At 38.2% G+C, this 22773-nt stretch overlaps 2 protein-coding genes across 2 annotated transcripts; one reads left to right on the forward strand and one right to left on the reverse strand.

The window, feature by feature from the left end:
• Positions 1-468: 468 nt before the first annotated feature.
• Positions 469-7425, forward strand: LOC131790516 (WD repeat-containing protein 38). The gene is made up of 4 exons (XM_059107724.2): positions 469-3395; positions 4554-4766; positions 5233-5431; positions 5780-7425. The coding sequence occupies exons 1-4, from the start codon at positions 2751-2753 to the stop codon at positions 6343-6345; spliced, it is 1623 nt and encodes a 540-aa protein (XP_058963707.2). The 5' UTR covers positions 469-2750; the 3' UTR covers positions 6346-7425.
• LOC131790515 (integrator complex subunit 2) lies at positions 6639-22447 on the reverse strand. The gene is made up of 18 exons (XM_059107723.2): positions 21923-22447; positions 21049-21262; positions 20702-20899; positions 20368-20474; positions 19922-20099; positions 19234-19522; positions 15562-15811; positions 14999-15133; positions 14127-14315; positions 13418-13583; positions 12492-12755; positions 11658-11859; positions 11004-11138; positions 9814-10036; positions 9250-9366; positions 8960-9067; positions 8583-8853; positions 6639-8000 (listed from the first exon to the last, which is right to left on the reverse strand). The coding sequence occupies exons 1-18, from the start codon at positions 22343-22345 to the stop codon at positions 7762-7764; spliced, it is 3708 nt and encodes a 1235-aa protein (XP_058963706.2). The 5' UTR covers positions 22346-22447; the 3' UTR covers positions 6639-7761.
• Positions 22448-22773: the final 326 nt, after the last annotated feature.

Here is a 22773-nt window from a genome sequence, read left to right on the forward strand (position 1 = left end):
ATATTTCCTTTACGAAGGTAACAAATTTTTTTCTTCTATTCAGCGCTCTTATATAAAATCGTTTGCTTCAAAATAAAATACTAAAGAAAGAGAGTAAAAAAGTGAAATCACTCTCTCCCCCTCCCTTAGTATTATGATTATACATTCCCAGAATGCTTTGGCAGAGAAGGTGTAGCAAAAGGCTTAGGCTTAGATCAATGATGAGTTGGTTATCGTCTTTAGTATCCCGCGCGTTTACGGTATCTTCAGCGTCTAAGCTTCCTGGTGCATCGTTTGTTTTTGGAAAAGTGCTTCCTTTATTACAACAACCATGTCGCTATGTAAGATTTGGCATGGAATATCAGCCGAATAACTTACAAAGGAAACGAAAACACGGTTACTTAGCAAGACTAAGAACTAAAGCGGGGAGAAAGATTCTGAAAAGAAGAAGAGAAAAGGGAAGAAAGTTTTTATCACACTAAAAGGATTGATTATGCTATTATACCCAATATGCAAAGTGAAAATGGCGGAACGACACATCTTAACTTGAAAGTGTTAAGCATGAGCCCAGCTGAGCAGTCACTTCACCAACATCAAGTATTGATATGACTGAAGGGTGAGAGATGATTCGAATGACTGTCAGGATTGTAGATATTATGCATCACTGAAGACTGAAATTGTCTTCTTTACACCTGCACCCCTGAGTTGTCATCATCAGTAATATCCTTAACATCATCATCATTGTTATCATTATTATTTTTATTGTCATGATCTTCAAATATGTCTGCTGGAGAATTTCTTGGAAAATAAGTCATCAGGATGGACTTTTTACTAAGTAGGAAAGGTACTGAACCTTGTTGAACAAACATGTTGATCAACATGTTTTCCAACTCATCACTTAGATGATTTCTGTCATGTCACCTAATATTTCCTCAATATGTTGGATAGCTTGTTTCAATAAATTTACTTTAAAAATTGAGACAGATTTCTCATAAGTAGATGGGAAGTAGATGGGCTATTAAGGAGAGAAAGGACTGAAGCAGATTCAAGGAAGATGTAAGAAGCATTTACCATTTCGTGTAGATAGATGGGCTCTGTTCAACATCTTACTTAACAATTTAAGTATTTATTTCCAAAAGGTTCTCATGTATCCAACAATCCAGGTTAGACCCATTGAAGTCAGAATCAATAGTGTTTGCTCAGTACTTGTTATCACTGATACTGAAAATAACAAAAAGATGTACTAGTGATTCAAATCACTATGCAGGTTATTAGGAATCAAACATTTTGTACGGTGTTGTTTTCCTGTGCAATGTAACTTATCTGTTCTTTGTGCTGATCAGCCCTACTCTCATGCCACTGTGTTTTTTTTGTGGCACCTGTTATATGAGATGAGCCTGAAAAAATAACTACAGAAAACCTTGATTTTCTGGTTGTTGAAGGCACAGCAGGCCTATGTTTTGCTTCTTTAGGTATCCCATGGCCTGATTAAAATAAATAGTAGTTCAGAGGCTAGTAATGATAGAGTGGTCCAATTTCATGAACTGGATATCTGATACACAAGATATTGAAACAAACTTTTGATGTTGGGTTCATAATTCAACTGAAAATTGTAATCTGTTATTTACTTTTAATGTTGAAAATATGCTGCTCTCCCAAGTGTTGTAATAAGGAGACTGTTGTCACTTGTCATTCACAATCTTTTTCATTCCTTATGATTGGTGTTGATTCTTTTATTGATAGTCTGATCATGTCTCAGTGATATGCATCTCATTATGAGTAATATTTTTGGCAGCTGACACTGCATTGTGAACAGGTGTTTTTACATATTGACAAATTTGAATATTAATTTTATCCCTTGGTTGAAAGTAGGACACTTAATCTTAACCCAAAATGTCAAACTAGCTTCACCGCATCAAGGTATCCTAACATAACCATGAAGTTATTGGTAGAAAATTCTTAAATATATTAAATGTGGAGACTTAAAAATGATGTAGCTCTGCAAGATTTCCCCATTTCTTCAAACCTGAGATTGTAGGGGTCAAATTTACTTGGTATTGCTCTGGTGCCATTAACCACTCAAGTGATAAAGTATTATTTTGTTTTCTTCACTCAAAACTGCTTAGTAACTTTATGATAATATGTGTGGGTGGTTTACATGCAAATTGCTTTCAGACTCTCTCTAGTGTTTGAAATTCATACAGATCACCATAATTTTGCTTGTGTACCACTTTATTAGCATTTAAGTGATCATTTTTGGTCGAATTGGCCGAGATGTCAGTGAAATGATTTTCATGACTTTTCCCAGAGGAGAGTTTTGTGGAGCTCTCGTTAAAGCATCATTTGTTAGTTGTCACGTGACTCTTCATTATAAATAACACCAATTTGGCTCTGGTTACTAATCGTCGCTAATGTAGTCGTGGGAAAATATATTTTCTATTTTGCATATTTTAAAATCTCAAGAGCTGGAGTGACAGAATTTCTTCCAACCTTTCGAGAAAGTTCTGCGATATTTTTAGCACAATTTTCTTCGATGATCTCTTAACTTACGGACCACAGCGGTTTTCAAGCCAAAACTAAGACAAACAAGGACAAGAAAATACTGACGAAGGGAAATTGCGTGGATTGTAGCAAGCATCCTGAGTTGGTTATCAAGTCATGAAATGGATAATTCTAGATTTAGAAGAATAACTTTTGTTTTCGTGGTAGATAAGATGTAGTGATTTTTTTGTTGCTATCCAGCGTCGATCACAAGTTTTCTAACTCTCGGAATGAGTGTGTCAGCAGAAAAGCAGACTCATCTAAGCGGCCATAAGTGGCACATTTCCGAACTTGAATTTAGTCCTGATGGACTTCATCTCGCATCCAGTAGCTGGGATAAAACTTTGCGGATATGGGATCTTAGTACGCTGGAATCAGTGTTTGTCTTGAGGCATCATCGCAGCCCTGTGACCTGTCTTTCTTGGCAACCAGGAGTGGGGACCGCGGGTTGTCTTGGCGTACTTGCTTCGGGTTCTGCAGATAGTACGGTGGCTTTGTGGAGCGGGGAGACAGGCAAACTTCTGCAGGCACTTTCACCTCATAAAGGATGGGTGTTGGGTACTTCCTTCTCGAGCGATGGCACTTTACTAGCTTCTGCTGCTTGGGACAAAACTGTTTGTCTATCCGATGCGCGTACGGGACAAATGTTGCAGAAACTGACGGGGCATTCAACTGGTGTATGGACTTGTGCCTTCCAGACGAGCATCGGTGCGGGTCTACTTTGTTCAGGCGCGGATGATGGCTCTTTAAAGATTTGGGACACGCGAACAGCAAGCTCAGTGATGAGTTTGGTAGGAGGACACGAAGATAGCGTGAAATGTTGTGCTTGGTCTCCAGATGGCAGTTACATCGCCTCTGGTGCTACTGATAGCAAGGTAAAAACGTTTTTTCAAACTTTCAACTTAATGCAGAAAACATGATAATTATTTCTTATTTAAAGAGAAAGGTTACATATGAGTCGAAAGTCTAAGTTGTTTGTAATCTTTTTTGCGATCTGGCACGCGAAAGAAGTAAAGCGTGAAATTTGCTTCTACAATTTGTAGACATTTCCACTTAGTTTAACAAATGTGAGAAAGTTTTGTACGTTGAATATAATACTCCCAGCCATTTCAAGTGTAATCATAATAATAACTGTTTTGATCACTTAAATGTAGAAGTTTGACGTTTATTGTGAATTACTGTTTAAGTCTTAAAAGCTTCTCTGAAGTTCCGTGTCTTGTATAATGATTTGTCAATTACACTGGCGTCAAATTACCGGGTGCAGTGGACAGTTTCTTGATTGCAAATTGGAAGATTTTTTAAATAATTGTTCTTCGTCGTGGCACTCCTTTTCACATTTTGCTGCATTTCGCGTTTTGTCCAGTAAAACAAAGGGAATATTTAAGGAAGTGGAGCCTGAAAGAGTTTGATATTACTGTGTGAGATAGATATGTTATATATTGTTTGGCACCATTAACTTTGTGAGCCACCACTTTCGTTCTGCATTGAAGCGTACAATAGAAGCCGACCTCAAGTGATAGTTGATTGGAACTCTTAATTATGATAAATAATTCATGGCACACTGAGCAGAAATACAAAGAGTAGAATCCCAGTGGTTGAGCCATAAAATTTTGTTAAAAATAGTTATTGGGTGGCCTTGGGAACTGATACCAAAGGGGGGCTTTTAGTTCTGCATTTTTTTTTTTTTCAAGTTTAACTTTAAACATTAGCTTTTTGATACACTCTATCCTTTCTCGTATGCTGGTAATGTAAACTAGTGTAGGTCTAGAATATATCCTTCCTCACTCCAATAACATGTGGAAACATCATATTTCTTTACAAGAGAGCCCCTATGTTGAGGAGAACATTTAGATTCTCACCATGATTTTAAAAAAGGAAAATGTTGGAAAGCTTGATGGGAAAATTTACCTTCCTGTCTTGAGCAAAGAGGGTATAGGTAAGAGGAATCACAAGGGTTCCTTTCCAGACCCCAATGTCCCCCTGAAGATAAAAAGTCAAGTTTTTATTGAATTATACATCTAATCTTGTGCCAGATTTCTTTGTGGGAACCAAGAAGTGGAACCTTGCTGATCAAAATCAGAGGGCATGAAGATGCTGTAAATAAGTTGCAGTTTTATCCTGTTATCAGTAGCAAATCAGTGCCACTGATTTTTTCTGTTGGAGACAATTCATGCCGTGCATGGCATCCATTGAGGAAGCGTGGAAAACAGCTTCAGATGATCAAACAGCACAGGGTGGGATCAGAGGTGATGTCTGAGACTATAAAGTCAAATTTGTGATTGGATGTTTCCTTACTATTTCTGTGGATACTTAGCAGAGGCTGCAGGGTCCATTGCAAAGAGGCACCTTTGCTCCCAACAAAAAATGATAACTCATGTTAATTACACTTCTTCACAGAAAATTATTTTGGATAGGTAGATATGGATTTCTATAGGTACCTCTCTAAGTGGCACAGTTTAATTTGTTGGGTATGATGTCTCACTGTCACTTATAAGTTGCTGGCCAAAATCACCATTTACTTTCTGAGTATGGCCTACAGTATTCTGCTGGAATATTCCTTTGATTCCTTTATCAAAGAAAAAAAATTAGCCACCTATTTTAATTATAAAGCTGCTTACTTCAAAACTTAATTCCAATAACCATTGTTAGGGCAGTCTTTGAACTTTATAGTCAAAGAGGGCAGCTAAAATGTTTTCTTTTTCTGTGTTGAAGGTGGAAGCCCTTTCTCTGTCCCCAGATGGGACTCTATTAGCTACAGGTGCTCGTGACAAAGACATCATTTTGTCTTCATTGGATGTCTCTCTGACTGAGGTTGATGCACTTCCTATTGAGGATCAGAATGAAGCTGCAATAAACTATGGCGCTACACTGTGGAAGAAGTACACCCGTAAAGTTATGCAGAGAATACTTTGTAAGTGACAATCTACTGTGAGACCAATAGTACAAAACGCAAAAATCAAAGTTAATTAACCCTTACCATAATATCAGCTTTGCAAAGAAAGAATAAAATGGCTGGTATTAACCTTATAGTTGGCTGATGCATTTTAGATCAAATGTCAAATGTAAATTTTTTTGCGTGTGTGGTTCAAATGCTGTGTAGTAGGTGTGCAACAGAATGGTAGAAGAATTGACAACATTGTTGCCTCCAAATAAGTACCTCAAGTTTGGCATACTTAACATATCTTGTGTATTGTTTTAAATTTATATTGATAGTCTGTATTTATGGGATTTCTCCTGACAGTATCTGTCTCTGTTTTAGGTGAACCTGGTGTAGGGACCGATGAAAATGATGACTTTTCTCAATCTTCAAATAATCCCAAAAACACAGCATCCTTGGTTGGACGTGCCGTGAACAGGACTGAAAGTAAAGCAAAAGAAAATTCTGTGGAGAAAGCAGTGATACATGTAAACGAAGTTGATAAAGATGCTCAGTCTGATGGTGTGTTACGAGAGCAGAGAGCAAGACTGCGCAAAAGTTCACGACCTGAGACCCCTTTAACCAATGGTCCTGTAAACAATTCAACACATGAGATAGATGAAGTGCGACAACAACTGCGACATGTAAAGCTTGACAATCCCATGCAAAATGGGGTAACGAATGGTCATCAGTATGCTGACACAAATGGTCAGTTTTCCCATTTTAATTCTTTTGACAAAGGCCAGACAGGAATAGAGGAGAATGGTGAGTCATCACCCAAGAGAAATGGATATCATAGCCATGGGGACAGCTCAAGTGCTGGCAGCAGCAGTTACTATGGTGACATAGAGGATGTTGCCAAGGATATGTATGATTTGGCAAATGGTGGAGAGGATGCCAGACTTTAGACAGACCAGTTATTTCCAATTTTCTAGGTCTGAGATGCACCAGATTTCAAAAAAGTATTGTCTCGTAACAATAAAGGAAGAGTAATGACTGATTTGAATCAGCAGATGTTGAACAATAATCAAACTCTTTTTGACAGTGAATCTTGATAGCTTAGTGTACTGTGGTTGTAAAATATAGTTTAATACAGTTCTTAAATCAACAAGGCTCAAAAGTTTCAACTTGGCATAAACATACATTACATGTGGTGGTTAGTAGTGTAATGACCAATTTCTAGCATTTTTGGAAGCTAAAATGTCTGTTAAACAAATCAAAGGAAGCATGCAGCATACAAATTTTGATATACAACTTTTCAACATCATTCAATATCATGGAGTAGCCAGAGGTAAAACTCCTCCAAACCCATGGAAAAGCTCAATCTCTGACACATAATTTTGGTGCTGGTTAGAGTTCATATGCAAGGTAATTTTAGCAACCTACCGGTAATTCATTGCTGCCACTTTCGACAAGAATTTCTCAGCTCTTAATCAAGGCTGGATGAAAGTTTTTCATTATAATAATTACCATCACCATGATTGTACATTAATAATTTCTTATTACCCCATTTTTTAAGAATAAGCTGTTACTGGACCATGTAAAGTTTGTGTAAATTCCCCATTGAAATTTAAGTCTTTAATAACCATTTACCATGCCGGTAGGATGTAAATATATTTAATACATGAAATTACAAAGCCACAAGTAAGGAATACTTACATTTGCTAGTACATGTTTTAATGTCCATTTCTTTGTTTATTGTATTTAAAGTTTTTTTAAATTGTTGTTTTTTTTTATATCTGGCATAATGCATGCAACATCAAACTCCTAGTCTTTCACCTTGAGAACTAAATGTGGCTGCCTGTTGATAGGTTAACTATGATGCTACATATGGCAAAGATTCATATTACACAGGAAGCTTCCAATATTACTTTTTTAAGAGTTCTATCTGATCCTACTTGGACAGTTGGTAAATAGAGCTGTTAGCCTTTGTAGAAATTTATTTATTGTGAGCTTTATGTGAAATAAAAATGAACACATTTGCCTTATATGCCATTTGCAGAACTGTTCAATGGTTGTTAACAGGAATAAAGGACATTTAAAGCTATTGACAGAGAATAGCATGTAGCAAAAACCTTTTTGTTGCAGAGGTGATGTTGCTATCACACAAGCTCACTCTAAAAACTTCCTCTTGCAGTTCCATTTCGCATCCAAGCCAGGCATTGACCCTCTTTCAACAAAACTGACTGATGATTAATACACTGGTGATGAGAGGATAAGTTAAAATTGACCATCATTTGACTTCATGTCCTGACCTGGCTTGACACCTCATGCAGTATTACTACCGGGACTTCTTCAGTGTTGAATGGATTGTCCTGCTCCTGTTACTGCTCACAGTTATGTTGCTTTACTACTGCAACATTTGTTACTTCAAGAAATGTTTTTTCAATGGCATGACAAAGGGCTGTATCAGTGTTCTCAACTGCACCCTCTAATGTACCTTTATGTTCCTGGGTCAAATTGCTTGGCAACCAGGAGTCATCTGTAAACCCATGATCCTCTTGGTCAGCCAGTTCCTGCTGTTGTTCCAAAGACAGTTGATTTAAGAGAGATCCTGGAGTACCTTGAATGAAAGATGAGAAACAGTGGAATGAAAATTGGTAGGAAACTAGAAATATGACCTTGATTGTGAACCAGAATAGGAAAAAATTTATAAGCCCAGTAACCTGTTAACGCTGAAGCTTATCCTGGTTCCAAGAGCACACACAGGGTCTGGTATTCTGGTAAACTCCCCTTCCCTTCTCCCCCCCCCCCCCCACATTTTGTAAGTTTCCCTTAGAGGAAAGAGGCACTGTGAGATTTCAGTGTCGTGCCCAACAAAAACAACACTGTGACCTAGCCAGGTGTGGAACCAAGACCTCTCAATTACAGGATAGTAACCACTGGATCACTTTGTCTCCAAAAAATAATCATATAACAAGTAATATGACATGAAGCTCTGTCTAAAAGTTCTCCACACCTTGGCCTGTTGGTTGGTTGCTATAGGTAATTTTTTTCATTGCCCAGTAAGTGTTGTTTTGTTTTAAAATCACAAACAAATAGAACATGTTTGTATAACCCTGTAAACAACTACGAAGGTCTTATTAGATGGTTTCTGATGTGCAAAAATCACTATTACAGAAATGTAAGAGTGTGGAAGTCTTACCAAGAGTAAAGGCAGCAGATGCTGATGCATGAGAGACTGCCACACGACCAAGCTCCAACAGAAACCCAGTAGCCTCATCACACAGAGGTGGGAATGCATGGCAAAATCTCACCAGGGCGGGGAGGGCAGGTGTGAAAAATGGTACACGCTTGCCAGATGGGAGTGTGGCTAGAAGAGAGCTGAGCCGACTGAGAATGTATTTGGCCACACCCATGGCTTTAGGAAGGGGGAACTGTAGGCACAGGTATGAGGCAAGCTGAACTGCAAACAACTGCAACAACAAAAGTAACAACATCTTTGAAAAAAGCTCAAAATTATTTTAAATACTTTCAATCTCTTACAGAACAACATACACTCAGGCTGTTAAACAGTCCTACCTGTTTTTCAAGTTGTGGTTGGTTTATGAGCTCTGGAATAAAATCTAAACAAATGTGCATAGAAGGGATGCCAGCCACTGTCACTGGGAGAAGTTCTACTGGGTAACCCTACAAGAGAAACAAGTGCTGTTCAGTCCATAGTATGTTTAAGATATCACTTACTCCCATTCATCCTTCCTTATTCCTTAATTTTATTAACAGTTATGAACAATGCATTTAGAACTGTTATAAGGTTGAAATATGAAAACATCCGAATGACACTGTGAGCCACCTTTGAGTTCATCTCAAACCTGGAAATGCACAAGTTTCGCAATATCAGGAACAGCAATAAACATCTGATGTAGCTGTGAGCACACACGACATTGGATTTCACGCAGCACTGCTGATCCACTGCAGCCTGGTTGATCCTAAAGAGGTGGAGAAATTATCATTGGATTCTTTCCTGAAGATTAGTTAAACAGATAGGAATTTTGCATTACATCACAACCACAACACCCTTGCACTGATAAGTTTTTCTCTCCTCATCACCACTACTTGCTTAGTAATTTTATAATATTGTGAGGAGAGGTTGAATATTAACATCTGCTGAACTCAGGGTGAACTATAGTTTTACTTCAAAATGCTTGAAAGACTACAACAGCACCAGAAAAACAAAAAACAAAAACAAACAAGCAAAATAACACCATAACAAAAAAAGCTTGTGATATTACACAAATTTTATCCATTTAAAACTGAGGAAGCTCTCCTAAAATCCTGAAAAATAATGGCCCTGGAGTATTTTGTGCTTACTTTGGTTCTAAAGTTGATCAGTTTGCTTGTTTTTTAAACTAACAAACATTGAGATTTCAACAAACCTGATCCTGAGGTGTTTTGACACAAACTTCTAGTAAAATCTGAATGGCTGCACTTTCTTGTGCTGTCACCAAAGCAGCCCGTAGCTCTTCTCGTTCTTGTTCAACAGCTAACCCTTCAGTTCTTGATGCAGGATGTGCTTGGAGGTACTGACTTAAAAGGGCCCTTGAGCCTGCCAGGTACCCCATGAGGACTCTCACCAAAAGATCAAATAATGGTGGGCATCTGTCATAATAAGATGATTTTCATTTTATTGAAACTTGGACACATGGCTGAGTGTTGTTCCTAGATTTAGTAGAAGTATGATATGGTATTTTATTTATCCACATTACACGGATGAATACAAGACTTGTTTAAAGCTGAACGTGCAAAATTACTATAAATCCAGTACATATCAAGATGGAGAAAAATATATATATATACAAGGATATAAAAATAAGAATATAAGAAAATCAATAATTGTAAGAGGAAATGTAACCATATAGAATTATGTACAAAAGTTACAATTACTCTCAACTCTGGTAGTCAAATTGACCTCATCCAGTATTGACTTAAAAATGTTAAGAGATGGAGCTCTCCTTACTTAGTCAGGCAGACTGTTCCATAATCTTGAGATGATGTAATGATATGACCTATGCATAAATCTACTGCTATAGGTAGGTTGATTAAGCTTGCAAAAGTCTCTGAGGTGGTATTTATTGTTATGAAATAAGAACATCTCCTTAATACTATTTGGCCCCATATTGTATAAGCATTTGTCAAAAAGGGAGAGAGCATGAAAATATCTACAATATCCGACATAGGTAAGTAGGTCACTATATGAGGTTGACTTAGCTATGATCAAAAGAGTTCTAATAGCACACTGATTAGTAAGTTCCAGTTTATTAGAAAGACCAGTTGATAACCCAGCTAAGACTGGAGCACAGTATTCTAGATGTGGCAAGATAAAGGCCTTGTAAATATTAACCATCCCTTCTGATGGTATGAATTTATGAACTCTCCTAAGAGCACTAACTTTAACATTAACCTTTTACATACAGATTTAATATGGGCTTTAAAGATAGGGAGCTGTCAGTTGTTAGACGTAGTCACTTCATATCGTGTACCACTTCCAAGGGTGGCCTAGTACAGTCAGTGAACAATTATTTTGGTTCTATCATAACATAATTGTTCTTTTCTTACAGATACATACCTGAACACTCTTCTGTCACATCTAAGCACAGTCAAAGGATCTTTCATAATGTCTTCATCTGTGTACAGTTGAGGAGAAAGATGAAGGACAGGAGTCTCTGCTGGACACAGCATGTTGACAGTGGCCAACCACAATCTGTTGTTGAGGAAATCATAATTATGGTAAGGTTACAACAACTCATATAGTCTTACATATTCTACCTCTTTTTGAGTTATCTTAGTTACCAAACTAAAAGTTTGTAGTCTCGTTCATGCTGAATTTGACTGAAAATACATGTATTCTATTGACCATTTGGACGAAAATCCTGTTTTCCACCTTAACCTACTTAGCTCTCATTTCAAAAGTATTGAAAAGATGTCCCTCTGAGTTTTTCCATAATATTAACAACCATTGGTAGATGGAAAAGTAAAGAAGGTATAACTACTATTAATGGTCAATTGTATACCTACTAAACCTAATTTAGTGGATTTCCACAGAATATACTTTAAATTTTTTACAGCACAAAAAAACTGTATTATAAAAGAAAGAAGTAGATCTCTAGAAATGTCAAGAACTTATAGCTAAGGCAGTGTCTCTAAGCATTATCTGTATAGTGTCACATCAATATACAAATTGAGGAAAAGTCAAAGGTACTGTAGCCCAAAGAAACCTTACTTGCGAGGTATAACAGTGTTAATTTTTGTCCAAAGTTCACAAGACAGAGTTTGCACCCGACGGGGGACCCCAGGCTTCAATAAACTGGGTAAGGCTTGAACCAGTACATCCATATAAGGAATCAGAGCACTAGGCTCTAGTTGTAACAGTCTTTTAAGCAGCAGAAGAGCAGAACAGGGATTGTCTGGCAGCAAGCTAAATGCTGTTGGAAAAAAAAGTGATCAACACATTCATGGCCCACTGAAAAAAGGTTTATGAAGGAAATATTCTCCAATTGGAAAGCCTACATGAACTAATCTATATATTATTAACAGTTGGTGCAAAGCAAGATTGTTCCACTTCTGTCATTTTCTGTGACAAAGAAAAGGGTCTCAAGCACTCTTAAACTTCTTAAGTAACAAATCTGACCCTATTGAAAAATAAGACAACAGCTCTCCTTCTAGAGGGACCTTACATAACATATTGCTGACCAGTTCCTCTTTGATTCAATTACTGTCAAGAAATCTTCCCTTAAAATTATCTTACAGCTGATATAATTAACCTGCATATTGTTACTTGGACATTAATTTAAATAGCTGGGTTTTGAAGGTCATATGCATATGAAAACTTGTAATTTGTCCCTCGTTGGTAATTTTCACTGCAAGGGTTTATTTCTCTGCGGAGCCATGCAATCCCCAGATGGGTATCAAAACTTTTTACCTTAACTGTCTGCCAGATCATTTGCACTTAATTATGAGAAAAAATGTTATCATGGCCCTTGTGGCTGACCATGAATTTAAAAGTCCTGAGAGTTAAAGGAGTACTCCAAATTACTTTCAATTTTTCAAGGCATACCTTCTTTTAAACAAGGAGGTGAACATTGGACATGAAGCAGTGGTGAGGCTGCTGATAAGTGTGGAGCAGTGAATACCTCTTCCTGTCTCAGCCAGTCATCCACTAAACACAGGTGTGGCAAGTGAGTGTTGATCAGCTGCAGTAGGGGAGCATACAGACCCCGGAATTCTCGACGACGTCTCCTAGCCTGCTCCAGCAGATGCTTGATGGGTATTTGTGACAGCAACATGGGTGACAGCCACTGAGGCTGAATATTGTTGGAAACTGAAGGTAAAATCAGTAGGTTAGTTTTCTGACACATTCTAGCTGATCATTGCTGATGACTGTATACAACTCATTCCAGCATATTCCTAAACAATATTGTGTTAGAGGGTCTTGAAATAACTAGGACCTGTTTCTCAGTCTTTACTAAACAGGCAAGTCTTTCTAGCCATATGAATAGTTACAGTTAAGACTCATCAGAGCTTCTGCAGCAAGAAACCTTTACTGGTCCAAAGCACACACTTCCTTTGCTACTTGATCAGTTTCTCTGACAGTTTTCTAATACCCATTTAATTTCACTGGCAGAGAGGCATTCATTTAATAAGAACTAAGTGTCCTATAAAAGAACACAATACAGTGACCTAGCTGGGGCTGGAACCAGCACCTCTTGATAAGGAATCCAGTGGCCCAAGCAAGAAGTAACTTCAAATACCTCTTTCTTTAACTGAAAGATTGACTAATTCTTTGGTTGTCACTATGGAGAAGTAGTTACCATGACGTAAAGGTTTGTTTCTAAAGGACATGCATGCATTTTAATTGACATCATTTTACATGTAAGAAAAAAAAAACTGTCACTCATGAAGACTTTAAGGTGAAGATAAGGATTGAACAGATCTTATCAGCCTTTACAGAGCCAACATATCTTACTGAGGTCACTGCCTTACCTAAAGACTTCATATTTGAAAGAAGACAGTCCTGGTACGTTAGAACATAGTATAACATCAGAATCTGAGATGTGAGATGAGATGACAGTTCTGTGGCCACATACACAGAGCTTCTCCTCATTGATTCTAAAGGAAGTCCATGGATTCTGAATGCAGTTCCTTCTTCCTGGAGATTTCCAAGATCAGAAAGGATGTCAGCATCAAAAATTTGATGGGAAATTTGGGTGATAGTACTCCTGAATAGGACTTTTATCAGTGAAAGTGACAACTCAAGCAGTTAGTTGTCAGAAGGATTTCCCTCTAAACAGATTATCACTTTCAGCTGTGTTGGGGAAATGCCAGTTAATAACAGATGTGCTTTTCATTCTATTTTGAGAAACTTTCACGAAGGCCAAAGCTAGGCTCAAACTCTACAAGAAAATTAATTAGCCTATTAAAAAGACACCACAAACTAAGAAAAAGCCTAATCAGCTTCAATGTCAGAGATTAAGTGTTTGAATTCATTCATTCAATTCAAACACCTTTCAAATCATTAGAAATATTTAAAAAAATGGTAAAAAGTAAATCTTTCATACAAAAATTCCTATCTTATATTTGGGGTGACAGCAATTATTGCAATTTTCAATATCACATGTCCACTTAGATGCTTTAATCAGCAAGTTAGAAACTCAAAAACTATAGAACTAAAATGAACAAGGTTATCACATGCCTGGGATTCTGCAGCAAAGACTGACATAACTTCAGAATCTGTAAATCCACGCAGAGTGAAAGTAGCTTCTTTGTTCTTAGTTGATTTGGATGTGGGATTGATGACAGAATGTACAAAGGCTTCAAGAAGAGGTACGACAAGAGGGTGAAGAGGAGTGGTACAACAACAGATCTGCCTAAACACCCAGTCCTAAAAAAGTTGATTGTAAATCACATTCTCAGTAAACCCTTTTGTTTCCTCCTTTAGCATAGACAATACATGTACAACTTGCTCAATTTTTCTGGAAAGGAGGCTATTTCTATTTAAATCTATTTACCCCAGCAAAACCAGATTTATCAGTTCAGCCAAACCTCATAAATAGGAAGCACCCTGAGTAAGATTTATTTTAATGTTAAATATATTTAATCTCTTACAGGGGCTTGTCATAACCATCCTGATAGTGAATATAAAAAAGAAATTTTCAATGTTCTTTTTTGGTGGTCAAGGTGACTTCATTGGCACAGAGGAAACCTTTTCCTGTCTGCAAGGTGATTATTAAGACTAACATGCTGTTGGCTATTGTATCTCTTTTATCCATAGAAGGAACACTGTTACTGACTTGAACTGACAGCAACACAGTGAACCAGTGGAATGACAGAACTGACAGAAACTTCTCACAAAGGAAGGTGTAGTAATGTAAGGTATGGCAAGTCTCCTAGTGCCCATTCATACTTGGGAGTTGAAAGAGAGATACTGCAAGAGTCTTACCCAAGAACAAAACATAATGGCCCAATCAGGCCTCAACACTGCACTTTTAGATTCAGCATGCAAACAGTTACCCCATTGTCTCTGCAATAACTACATACTCATTCAATTGACAATTGAAGTCTAACCTTGACAGGAACTGCATGCTTTGTGAATGCTCGTGACCGCAGCAACTGATGAATGCAGTGAATCGGAAGGAATCCTGTATCCTCTGAACTCAGCTGTGGTGTGACGGGAACTGTCACAGCATGAGCTGTCACAACCTATCACAATATGGGTCAGTCTATGTAACAGTTATAATTTTATACCCAAATTTGTCATGCTGAGTGTCTGTGTTTTAATAAACATATTTGGTAGCTATCGTCACAAGTTATTCACAACAAATTAAATTAAAGCTGCTCTGTGTTCTAGGATTGTCCACTACAGACTTCAGGCTTTTGCACTGTATGGTGGTTTAAGTGCATAATCTCTCCACTCATGGCTACAGGTCATACCTAGCTAAAGATTTTTTCTGTTTTTCATAGGTTATTTACTATGCTTGAGGTCTTGAGTATGGCACAAGGACTTTGGACTGAGCCATAGTCTGTCTTGTAAAAAGCTAGGCCAATTACAAGTGTGCAATTAGCCAATCAGATTCAAGGATTTAAGATTCTGGCACCCTGGGATGCCTCAGAAAAAATAAATTGCAAACCTTCTCAGGAAATATTTCCTGTGTGAAAAGAGTTTTCATTCTTGTCAGCGAGCCCAGCCTGATATTCATCCCAAGAACAGAACACACAAGATCAGCAATGGCTTCCACTTGACTAGCATGAAAGTGAATGGCTATTAGCAGAAGAATCTCTCCAAAGGATGCATGTACACCACTTGCTGCTTCATAGTGAGCTTCCTCTTTTGACAGCCACTTTATCCAGTGGGTAGCAATCTGTTCATGCTCTGGTGAACTGATCACAAAATTGTATCTTTATGAAAAACACCTGTAAACTAATGCCACCCATCATTAGGTGAAGTGTGACTCTGATAACTCCTAATGGAGTGATTACAGATTCAGTGATGCTCTTATTGATTAAATCAAGAGTTGACATTAAAGATCAAATATTTCATGCCCTGGTCAGCAACAATTTTTGTGATTTTTTCTAAGACCTAAACCAGTAGCCAAAGTAGTAGGATAATTCTAAACAGTTGGGCTTGAACTGTGTAACATATTGATTACCATTAAAGTGAAGGCAGATGGGCAAATGTTCTCTGATTCAAATCCTCCACTCTGTCATTCAATAAGACTTTCTTATTAGCAGTGTGACCTTAACTTATTTACTCCACCTTACAAACAGCACACTGATTTGCCTTTCAATAACTCTTGACATAAAATATATTAAAGTTCACACGGCAACCAGGTGGACAATCAGACATAGTTTGAAGCTACACTGGTTTGCAGATTTAATGAATGTAACCGAAGAAGTTACAATTCATAGACCCAACGTTTCGACACTCCTGTCTAGTGCCTTCATCAGGGGTGATCTAAACGCTGCAACAAGAGGTCCTTTTATATGATCACTAATTAGCGGCCTTTTTTCTGACGAGGTGTAAATAGGCGTCAGGAAGCAGACCGCCATCGTCACGATTTAAAGGAGCGTGGGCGGAGTTAATGTGCCAAGCCTCCAAACAAAGGCGCTGGTGGTAACGCCGATTAGTAGTGATAATTTTAGAATTATCCCACCCAATTGTATGGTTGGTTAGGCAAGTATGCTCCGATAAAGCTGAATTTTCCTTTTTGCAAAGAAAAACCGCTTTTTGGTGCTCTTTTAACCGTGTACCAAACTGGCGTTTGGTCTGTCCGATGTATTCGTTATCACAGTCATTGCAAGGAATAGAATAAATGGCGTCGGTTCGTTGTTCTTTCATGACAGGATCCTTAGGTTTGGCGAAAATATGCCCCAAAGTCTGAAAAGGTTTTTGAGCAACTTTAACGTTGTGGCTATTCAAAATTCTCTTGATGGGTTCAGTAACACCCTGTATGTAAGGAATAACAGCAAAACCAGTCGCTGGTTCCCTTTCATCAAGAGCGTTACTATTTGTAACTGGTTTTTGGCAGTTACAGAGAAAAGTTTTTGTATAGCCATTTGCCTTTAGGACATTGGAAACATATTTCCTCTCCTCAGCCTTCGAATCGAGTGATGATGGTAGACAATCAGCCCTCCTAAGTAAAGTTTTGGCTACAGACTTTTTATGGCAAATAGGATGGTGAGAATCGAAAGCGAGGTATTTGTCGGTGTGGGTGGGTTTACGGTAGACACTTGTCTCTAAATTACCCTGAACCCCTCTAGACACATTTAAATCAAGAAAGGGCAAATGTCTATCCTTTTCACGTTCAAGGGTGAATTGGATCCACGGCTCTACTGAATTCAAATGCGACAAGAGGCGCTCCGCTTCATTTCCGGATACCGCAGAAATAATATCATCGACATATCGTTTCCAGAAAAAGGGTTTAACCGGTGAAGTGGCTAAGGCCCTTTGTTCCACGTCTTCCATTACCATGTTAGCAATGACAGCAGAAACAGGCGAACCCATAGCTGTACCAAAAACTTGTTGATAGTATGTGCCGTTATATGTAAATTGCGTGGTTTTGAGGCAAAAAGACAGCAGATGAATAATATCCTCCACAGGCAAAGAAGTTCTTTGTCCTAGGGAAGCATCTTCTCTGAGTCTTTCCTCCGCAACCTTAACGGCAAGATCAACTGGGATTTTAGTGAAGAGCGAAACAACGTCGAAAGATACTAATTCTTCACAAGCGTCAAGAGTTTTATCTCTTATGAAATCCGTAAATTCGCAGGAATTTTTGACAGTGTAATCAGTATTCCCAACAACAGGCGACAAAATTCTCGCAAGATAACCAGAAATTACATAAGTCGGAGAATTAACAAAAGAGACAATGGGTCTCAAAGGAATTCCCGGTTTATGAATTTTAGGTAAGCCATAAAAACATGGACATAAGCCGTCACTACTGTATAACATTTTGTACGTATAGTCACTAATTCTGCCAGCTTTTTTCAAATCAAGCAACATTTTGTTTAACTTTCTTTGAGTTTTACTGGTAGGATCAGAGTTTAAGACAGCATATGTACTCTTGTCATTGAGCAGAGACAAAGCTTTGTCGTGATATTGCTGTTTGTCCATAACCACAACACAATTACCCTTGTCAGCAGATAATACGATAATACGATATGTCGATGATGTTATTTCTGCGGTATCCGGAAATGAAGCGGAGCGCCTCTTGTCGCATTTGAATTCAGTAGAGCCGTGGATCCAATTCACCCTTGAACGTGAAAAGGATAGACATTTGCCCTTTCTTGATTTAAATGTGTCTAGAGGGGTTCAGGGTAATTTAGAGACAAGTGTCTACCGTAAACCCACCCACACCGACAAATACCTCGCTTTTGATTCTCACCATCCTATTTGCCATAAAAAGTCTGTAGCCAAAACTTTACTTAGGAGGGCTGATTGTCTACCATCATCACTCGATTCGAAGGCTGAGGAGAGGAAATATGTTTCCAATGTCCTAAAGGCAAATGGCTATACAAAAACTTTTCTCAGTAACTGCCAAAAACCAGTTACAAATAGTAACGCTCTTGATGAAAGGGAACCAGCGACTGGTTTTGCTGTTATTCCTTACATACAGGGTGTTACTGAACCCATCAAGAGAATTTTGAATAGCCACAACGTTAAAGTTGCTCAAAAACCTTTTCAGACTTTGGGGCATATTTTCGCCAAACCTAAGGATCCTGTCACGAAAGAACAACGAACCGACGCCATTTATTCTATTCCTTGCAATGACTGTGATAACGAATACATCGGACAGACCAAACGCCAGTTTGGTACACGGTTAAAAGAGCACCAAGAAGCGGTTTTTCTTTGCAAAAAGGAAAATTCAGCTTTATCGGAGCATACTTGCCTAACCAACCATACAATTGGGTGGGATAATTCTAAAATTATCACTACTAATCGGCGTTACCACCAGCGCCTTTGTTTGGAGGCTTGGCACATTAACTCCGCCCACGCTCCTTTAAATCGTGACGATGGCGGTCTGCTTCCTGACGCCTATTTACACCTCGTCAGAAAAAAGGCCGCTAATTAGTGATCATATAAAAGGACCTCTTGTTGCAGCGTTTAGATCACCCCTGATGAAGGCACTAGACAGGAGTGTCGAAACGTTGGGTCTATGAATTGTAACTTCTTCGGTTACATTCATTAAATCTGCAAACCAGTGTAGCTTCAAACTATGTCTAACTCTTGACATTTTAAAAATCTATCTAGTTTTTTCCAATTATCACAGCACAGTTGCTAAATCTATTTGATGTAAACCACTCACCTCATTATGTTGGTACAGACCAGAAGGGTACACAGGCCAACCACAACAAACCTCACCCCTGCAGCAGTGGGAGGAGGGTGACATGTTACCAGCCGGAGCAATGCTTCTGATTCCTGTGAGGTTAGTTTCATACCAGCCAATCTTTTGAGGGCACAGTACAGCCGCAAGAGTGCTGTGCCTTGGATCACACCATCATCACTAATCTCTACTGTTTCAACAGTTTCTAAGTTCATGTGGGGAGTTTCAGAACTCTCTTCTGTGATTTCATAATCCGTGCTCACCTCCATTGCTGAAATATATGTAGGTAAATTCATTGGAAAGTTAATTAAACTAATCAACAAATCTTTCCAAGCTTTATGCCTCACTACTGTTGGAGCTAATCTTAGGTTCCAGTATCATGTAGAAATTAGAATATTACATTTGCCTCTGAACTAAATGTTAGTTGATCTCTATTAACTCAACAACAAGTCATTAAGTTTCACTGACACTTTTCCACTGCCCATTTTTATTATTAGGGAGAGGGGACCACTGTGAGAGTTACGTATCTTGCCCAAACACACAACACTAGGACTTTGCCATTGTGTGAAACAGGAATTGCCTCATCCAGAGTCCAGATTGCCAGCCACTGGGCCACTACATCTGACCCTCAACTGGCTGATAACATTTGATGGATGATTAATGGAATCACCTTGAAGTATTTCTAATGTTTCTTCATCTTCCTGTCTAACATCATCTCCTGCCACAAAATCCTTCACACTTGAATTGCTGTTCTCTGACCTTGCTCCTTTTTTTGTTCCACTTGGAACCAAAGATGACATCTCCTTCAGTAACTGACTTCTCAGAGAAGCCAAGATTGATGTACTGGACTAATGCAAAAGGGTAAAGTCAAACTATAACTCAAAACATCTTTAATAGCAATGATGGTTGCAGCCACAAAAAAACAGATAAGTAAAAATTGATTTCATAACAAAACAATAAAAACATTTTAAAAAATAACAGCAACTTGTATAAGATACTAAAAAACTTGAAAGTGGATGACTCTTTTTCCACATGAGTTGCAGCAAATAGGAAGAAAAAACAAGAAAAACTGTGGTTAAATCCAGTTTCAAACACATTTTTATTTGGTTTCCATACCTTTTGTCCAATCCTAACAAAGGAGGAAAACCAGTTCCTAGCTTTTGTATCTCCTCCTAAAAGAAGGCCGCTGAGAAATGCCACAAGATCACTTGAACTCAAAGAACCTTCATAACACAAGAAAAGACATCAAATAAAAGTTGCAAAATATTAAATTTAGATCATGTGGTGTGATCATTCAGTCTGAAATAGTTCTTAACAGGACTTTTGATGGGGACAGTGACTAATGGTTTTATACAGCAGAAATAATTATCCCTGCACTCTGAAGTTGACTTTTGACCAGTTTGTGATCTGATGTATAAATTAAATTAATTCTCCACAGAAAAGTCCTTACCACTGCTGTCCACACCAAAGTCAAGAATAAGAGCCACAGCAAGACCAGGCATATGACACAGTCTAAGTGCCTCGGAATGCATAGTAAAGGCAGAGCTGGGGTTCATTGCACATAGCTGTCTTAGAGCTTGAGTTCGCACCAGACCACCTAAACTACCTTCATCTTGTACTTCACCATGCTCAAGAAGTGACTTGCACACTAAAACAAAAGCATGTAAACACAGTTAAATTAACTGTTTTCTATATCTGAATTAACTGTTTAGGTTTTTTTCAATATGACATCTAAGTTCTAAAATTTTCTAACAATATCTTTGCACGGGACTACATTAATCCTGATACAAGTGTCACCTTGTTCAAAGCTGTCAGGAGCATTAGCCACCAATCGACACAATAACCAAGGACCCTGCTTGACCCTGAGGAGAGCCTCTGCAAGCTGGTTTAATGCAAGAAGTGAGGGCAGCTCAGCTTGTCCAATGCAAATCACATCTGATACTTCCTCCAGGTAAACTTCACTTTCAAAAAGTTCACACTTCTCAGGAATGAACTCTTGTCTCACATCCACCTTCAGATAATTTTACATACAGTTTGAACATGAATTCCATTTTCACAGTTATTATTTTTTTACTGAAAATAAAGAGCCTCTTGATATGAGCCAAGTGATCTAACTGGTCTAGTCATTAGTAATTATCCTTACAGTCTGCTATACAACTCTTTCAATGTGAGTTTGGAAAATTTGGCATTGGATTGAGTAAAAATCCCTTTATTGACATTTTTTTTGTTCTCCTTACTTTTTCACCCAATATTTTATTGACATTGTAATGATATTTTAAGGAGAAATTCTGTCTTGGTCACTTAAAGGAGTTCAATGGTTAATCATCACAATGCAATATTTATAATTTCAGAGGTGAAAGGTGATAGGAAGAAGCCCAAAGAAAACTCTAAGAAAAAAAATCATTGTCAACAACTTGCACTAAGAACTCTGAGGGAATAACACTTGGGAGTACTACACTTAGGGATTGTGCTTTTGCTCATGCTGCTCCTGCATTACTGAACTCACAGCCATTACCGATGAGATCCTGTGGCAGCCTAGCCACTTTTCAGAAACAAACCCAAAAAATTTCTCTTAAGGAAAGCATTCAGTAATAGTTTATAATACTTAATGTACAGTACTGCATTTAGCGCTACATATTTAATGTTTTATTCATTTATTTATACCAATTACCTGGCTCATAATACGAAGGATCTCACTCAGAACCAATCTAAGACGCCTTGATGGTTCACTGCGTTCAAACTCTAGCGCAAGACCATTTTGTAAGGACTCAACTAAAACACTGGAGCTTGTACTACCGCCAACCTTTTTTCTCAGCTGCTGCTCTTTTAAAGCATCTTGCTCAAGGAGACTAAAATCCACAGACAACAACGCCACAATGGAATTAACTACTTCTAAACCAGACAAGAGTTTCTGTACTTCCTTACGCGCTTCTGTCCACTTTGCACTTTCGTCTACTGGAGAGCAGAGAGCCATTCGGACCAAACAAGGCAGCAGAGGTCTTAGATCTTCCTCTCTCAAACTTGAAAGTTCACTCACGCTCACTGCACGTATCGCCTGAAAAGCTTGTGAAGATGGTATCTCCGGCAGCATCATTTTTACAGTAGATTTCTCACTGTGTAACTAATGCAATAAAACGGTAAAACGGCGAGGAAGAAATACTGTACTTCTAAAGTCTTTTCCAATCTGTTGATCCGCCATCTTTGATCTTAATTTTGTACCAGGCTTCGTCGGAGAGCATGATTGGTTCCCACTCTCGCTCTGTTAGAACAACTCTGCTCATGTCGTTAGTCAATTTTGCGGCGTATGGAATTCTGCATTTCTTCCTCGTAGACATTACTCAAAAGTGACCAGCTTTCAGGTTATCGGGAAATTGAAGGATTTAATCTGTTAGCAACAAACCTGGAAATAGCTGACACAATTTTACATAATATACTTTTAAACTGAGTGGGAGGGCTGAACGAGAGAAGAGGGACCTTAAGCAAACCACAACGGCGACGGCAACAAGAACATGGAAAAACAAA

This window comes from Pocillopora verrucosa, chromosome 2, assembly GCF_036669915.1.
Source record: "Pocillopora verrucosa isolate sample1 chromosome 2, ASM3666991v2, whole genome shotgun sequence".
NCBI lineage: Eukaryota > Metazoa > Cnidaria > Anthozoa > Scleractinia > Pocilloporidae > Pocillopora > Pocillopora verrucosa.

Bases quoted from the DNA above. Each gene is read 5' to 3' on its own strand.
- LOC131790516 (XM_059107724.2), top strand. From the start codon at position 2,751: ATGAGTGTGTCAGCAGAAAAGCAGACTCATCTAAGCGGCCATAAGTGG. The intron at 4,767-5,232 runs GTGATGTCTGAG...TCTGTGTTGAAG, and splicing joins AGCACAGGGTGGGATCAGAG to GTGGAAGCCCTTTCTCTGTC. The intron at 5,432-5,779 runs GTAAGTGACAAT...TCTCTGTTTTAG, and splicing joins AGTTATGCAGAGAATACTTT to GTGAACCTGGTGTAGGGACC.
- LOC131790515 (XM_059107723.2), bottom strand. From the start codon at position 22,345: ATGATGCTGCCGGAGATACCATCTTCACAAGCTTTTCAGGCGATACGT. The intron at 19,523-19,921 runs GTGATTCCATTA...CATATATTTCAG, and splicing joins AACATTAGAAATACTTCAAG to CAATGGAGGTGAGCACGGAT. The intron at 8,854-8,959 runs GTAGGACTGTTT...TTGTTGTTGCAG, and splicing joins AACCACAACTTGAAAAACAG to TTGTTTGCAGTTCAGCTTGC.